General features: G+C 38.1%; 1 protein-coding gene across 1 annotated transcript in view; it reads left to right on the plus strand.

The window, feature by feature from the left end:
• Positions 1-1,377: 1,377 nt before the first annotated feature.
• Positions 1,378-3,655, plus strand: part of si:dkeyp-110a12.4 (pancreatic secretory granule membrane major glycoprotein GP2) — a 9,350-nt gene continuing 7,072 nt past the window's right edge. Inside the window, exons 1-3 of the mRNA XM_067454713.1 lie at positions 1,378-1,666; positions 1,945-2,033; positions 2,131-2,235. Of these exons, the coding sequence (XP_067310814.1) occupies positions 1,585-1,666; positions 1,945-2,033; positions 2,131-2,235 (276 nt within the window). The 5' untranslated portion in view covers positions 1,378-1,584. The remainder of the gene's footprint in view (positions 1,667-1,944; positions 2,034-2,130; positions 2,236-3,655) is intronic.

Raw genomic sequence — 3,655 nt, forward strand, 5'->3', positions numbered from 1 at the left:
AATTGTACACAACTGTTTTCAACATTGAATATAATAAATATTTCTTAAAGGGTTAGTTCACCCAAAAATGAAAATGATTTCATTAATTACTTACCCTCATGTCATTGGACACCTGTAACACCTTCGTTCATCTTCAGAACACAAATGAAGATATTTTTGTTGAAAGCTGATGGCGGAGAAAGGCTTCAGAAATGCCTCCATTGGCATTCAGTACATTCCCATTGACCCACTCACAAGACCCATAAAGGCACTAAAGACGTCGATACAAAGTCCATCTCACTACAGTGGCTGTACAATAATTTTACAATGCGACTAGAAAAAAAAATCGAAATAATGACTTTATCCGGCAAGTTATTGTCTTCCGTGTAGGTCTCTGACGTGAACTCACTTGATAGCGGCACTCCTCCTCTTCCGGGTCATGTATCTGAACGGCGGAGCTGTGTCATATTCTTGCACATGCGTCGAGTTCACGTCAATAACTTGGCGGATAAAGTCGTTATTTAGATTTTTGTGCGCACAATAACTATTTTCGTCGCATTGTAACATTATTGTACAGCCACTGTAGTGAGATGGACTTTGTAACGACGTCTTTAGTGCCTTTATGGGTCTTGTGAGTGGGTCGGTGGGAATGTACTGAATGCCAATGGAGGCCTTTCTGAAGCCTTTCTCCGCCATCAGCTTTCAACAAAAATATCTTCATTTTCATGACTTTTGCAGTGTGATCAGAAGATGGAGTAACAGTTATGTTTATATTCTAGTGTTTGAGAGCAGAGGTATTCAAGTATCAAGTAATGGATATCTGTTGAAAGTTGTATTTTCAAACTCTGAATTGTTACTCGTGTTTCTCGGGAACATATTGACGTATTGTGTTCCCTTGATTTATTCCTTAAATTTTCTTTATTTGGTCCTAAAAAAAGTCTTACATTTATTTACATTCATAAAACCTGCAGAAATGTACCATCTAACATTTGAAAATCTCCTTCACAAGGTTGAATGACTGACCTCTTTCTCTGTCCAAACAGTCTTAAAGACATCAACTCCGTTGCAAAGGTGTCACTGAACTGCCCTTGACTCAGTTTGATGGGATTTCTTTTCAAGCGAGTCGTTGGGGTTCCCGAAACAGTAAAGCGTTTGCCATGCCCTTTAAAAACATACAGACAAAAGAGTGAGATAAAACAAGACACCGCCCCGTACCTCCATTCCCTTTGCATGACAAACAAACTCCTTGTCGACCGACGCACTGAGACATGTAGTGCGGTGTCTGCTAAGTGGGTTGTTAGTAGTATTTTTGTCTGCTTTTGCCCGAAATCTAGTTGGTCTGTGTTACCTTGGACTCCCCCCAGCTTGTCCTATTCATGTGTGGAATCTCATTGTTGGTGTGGACATCATTCAAGCTGGTGTTCCAAAGCAACTGGAGGTTCCCACTTCATTAGAGCTGTGTTTCGGAAGGTGCTGGAGAGAGCGCAAGCACTACGTCTGGCTCTGACAGCTAGTCGAGGTGATCACCGAGAAGATTTGGTGGAAAGGGACGAAGACGGAACTATATTTTAGGGGGGAAGAGGCCAGAAAGAATCTGCTTTAAGGATGACACCTGTTACTCTGGCACTGATATGGTCTTTACTCTCAATGTGGACAGTAACTTCTGCTGCGCAGATTGAAAAAGAAGGTAAGCGTGGACAAACCCTCTGCAGAGAGAAATGCTCAAATGCATTGTTTTATTATTGCATGCATATAAACCAGTTTGGATTTGGGATGCATGTTGGCATATTTTAGTAAACGAAACATAGCTAAACATGTACTATTTTATATATATATTTAATATTTTAAAATGTTTATATGTTATAGGTTCTGTATTACATATACATATAATCTTACTACATACGTAATGCTTATATATACATTATAAAATATACTCAACATTCTTCCTTTTTTATTTTGTTCTAGAACTCAATGAGACTGTCATTTGCACCAACGATCAAATGCAAGTTGTCATTCCTAGTGTGTTTTTCCTCAACAAGGAGCCGTCTGTTTACGTACGTTCATGCCATTTTTATCACTAATAATTAAATGAAATGCAATAAATCATGTCTGAATTTCAATCAAACTGTTTCCACTGTCATCTCTACTCAGGTTTGGGATTTGCACCTGAATGATCCTGACTGTCGGGGTGTTGAGGTTGGGAACGACTATGTCTTCAGCATCAAGAAAAACCTCACGGACTGTGGCACTATTATGGTAATCCTCATTAGTGTCGTCAAGGCATTGTGTATAATCATAAAACCACTTCAGACGTCTGGAGAATGTCCTCAGCCAATTACAAATTCATGTCAGAACATTAAAGCCTCTTAAAAAGGTTGTAAACACTTGTTGCGTTAAGACGGACTACACATTGGGCCTCCGTTTGGCTGTTAAACCTAAAAATACAAACAGTAAATTTCCCTATTTTACAATCCCTTCATACGATGAAAGGTGACCGTGTGCTTTGTTCATACCTTCTAAAAAAATCGAACAATCAAATGTTATACAACTCAAACGTGTTCATAATTATGTGCATTGTAATAATTGACAACCGTGAGGGGTTGTTTTCTTTTTTTAGGAATAATTGTATTTATTTATTTTTTCAAAATGCAAATGCATAGTGTTCGTTTCCCTTCAAATTGGTTGGCTGGTCCTTTCAGAGAGCTCGGAGGGGAGGGCAAACAGCCATGCGGCTCTAAATTATCCTGATTTATATGGAAATGATTACTGTGTTTTCAGCCGTGGTGAATAAGCCGGCCATAATTCAGTGTCGTACTTTATAGTCGTCCTTTTATTCTGCCCTACAGTCCGCCTCAAACAGTGCACCAACCCAGAGGACAAGCTTCCCTCTGGCAGGGCATAAATCTGCACTTGAGACCACGAGTATGGTTGAGAACCTCTCTCAGGATTCACCAGACTATTTCTTGTAAAGCCAGTAAAAGGTTAACGCGGCTTTGAGAGGGGACCAATTCCCTACTTCACCCCCTTTAGTAGTTTTACAAGTTTTTTTTTTTTACTTACTGGTAAAAGTACAGTTTTTTGATTAGAAAATAAAATTGAAATCAGCTGATTTTGAGAATTAGATCTAGACAGGTAGTTTTCTGCTCCCAGTGCATGCAGGATTCATTTAAACCAAAAAATGTGAAGAAAATAACACAAACATTTGTTGATAGATAGTTTCAAGATGATTGTTTTTCTGAATCAAGAGGCGTTTGAAATTGTCCGGGAAATAAAAGGGCAATAAATTTAGCTTTTCCGGATGTGGTTGGGGGCAGTTTGGCCCCTTCAATAGCACGTTGTTTCCTTATGTTGCCCTTTAACTTCTCACACTTTATTGGCCTGTGAATTTATTCAGACATCGTTAAACTCAAGAGTTGTCTTGCAATTTGAAGGTAGACCAGACAAAATGTCTCAAAAGAACTTAAACTTGAACTACAAAAGGAACATTCATCCTGATTTTGAATATTAGAGTGCCTATAGTCTGTAATTTTACAGCTGTGAGGGTAAGTTTGTATGTATGTAGTTTTGATACTTTTAATAAATTTAAAGTTTAATCTTTATTTAAAAGTTATTTAAAACTCTGAGAAGTTAATATATACATTATAGATAGATAGATAGATAGATAGATAGATAGATA

This window comes from Pseudorasbora parva, chromosome 10, assembly GCF_024679245.1.
Source record: "Pseudorasbora parva isolate DD20220531a chromosome 10, ASM2467924v1, whole genome shotgun sequence".
Classification (NCBI taxonomy): Eukaryota; Metazoa; Chordata; class Actinopteri; order Cypriniformes; family Gobionidae; genus Pseudorasbora; species Pseudorasbora parva.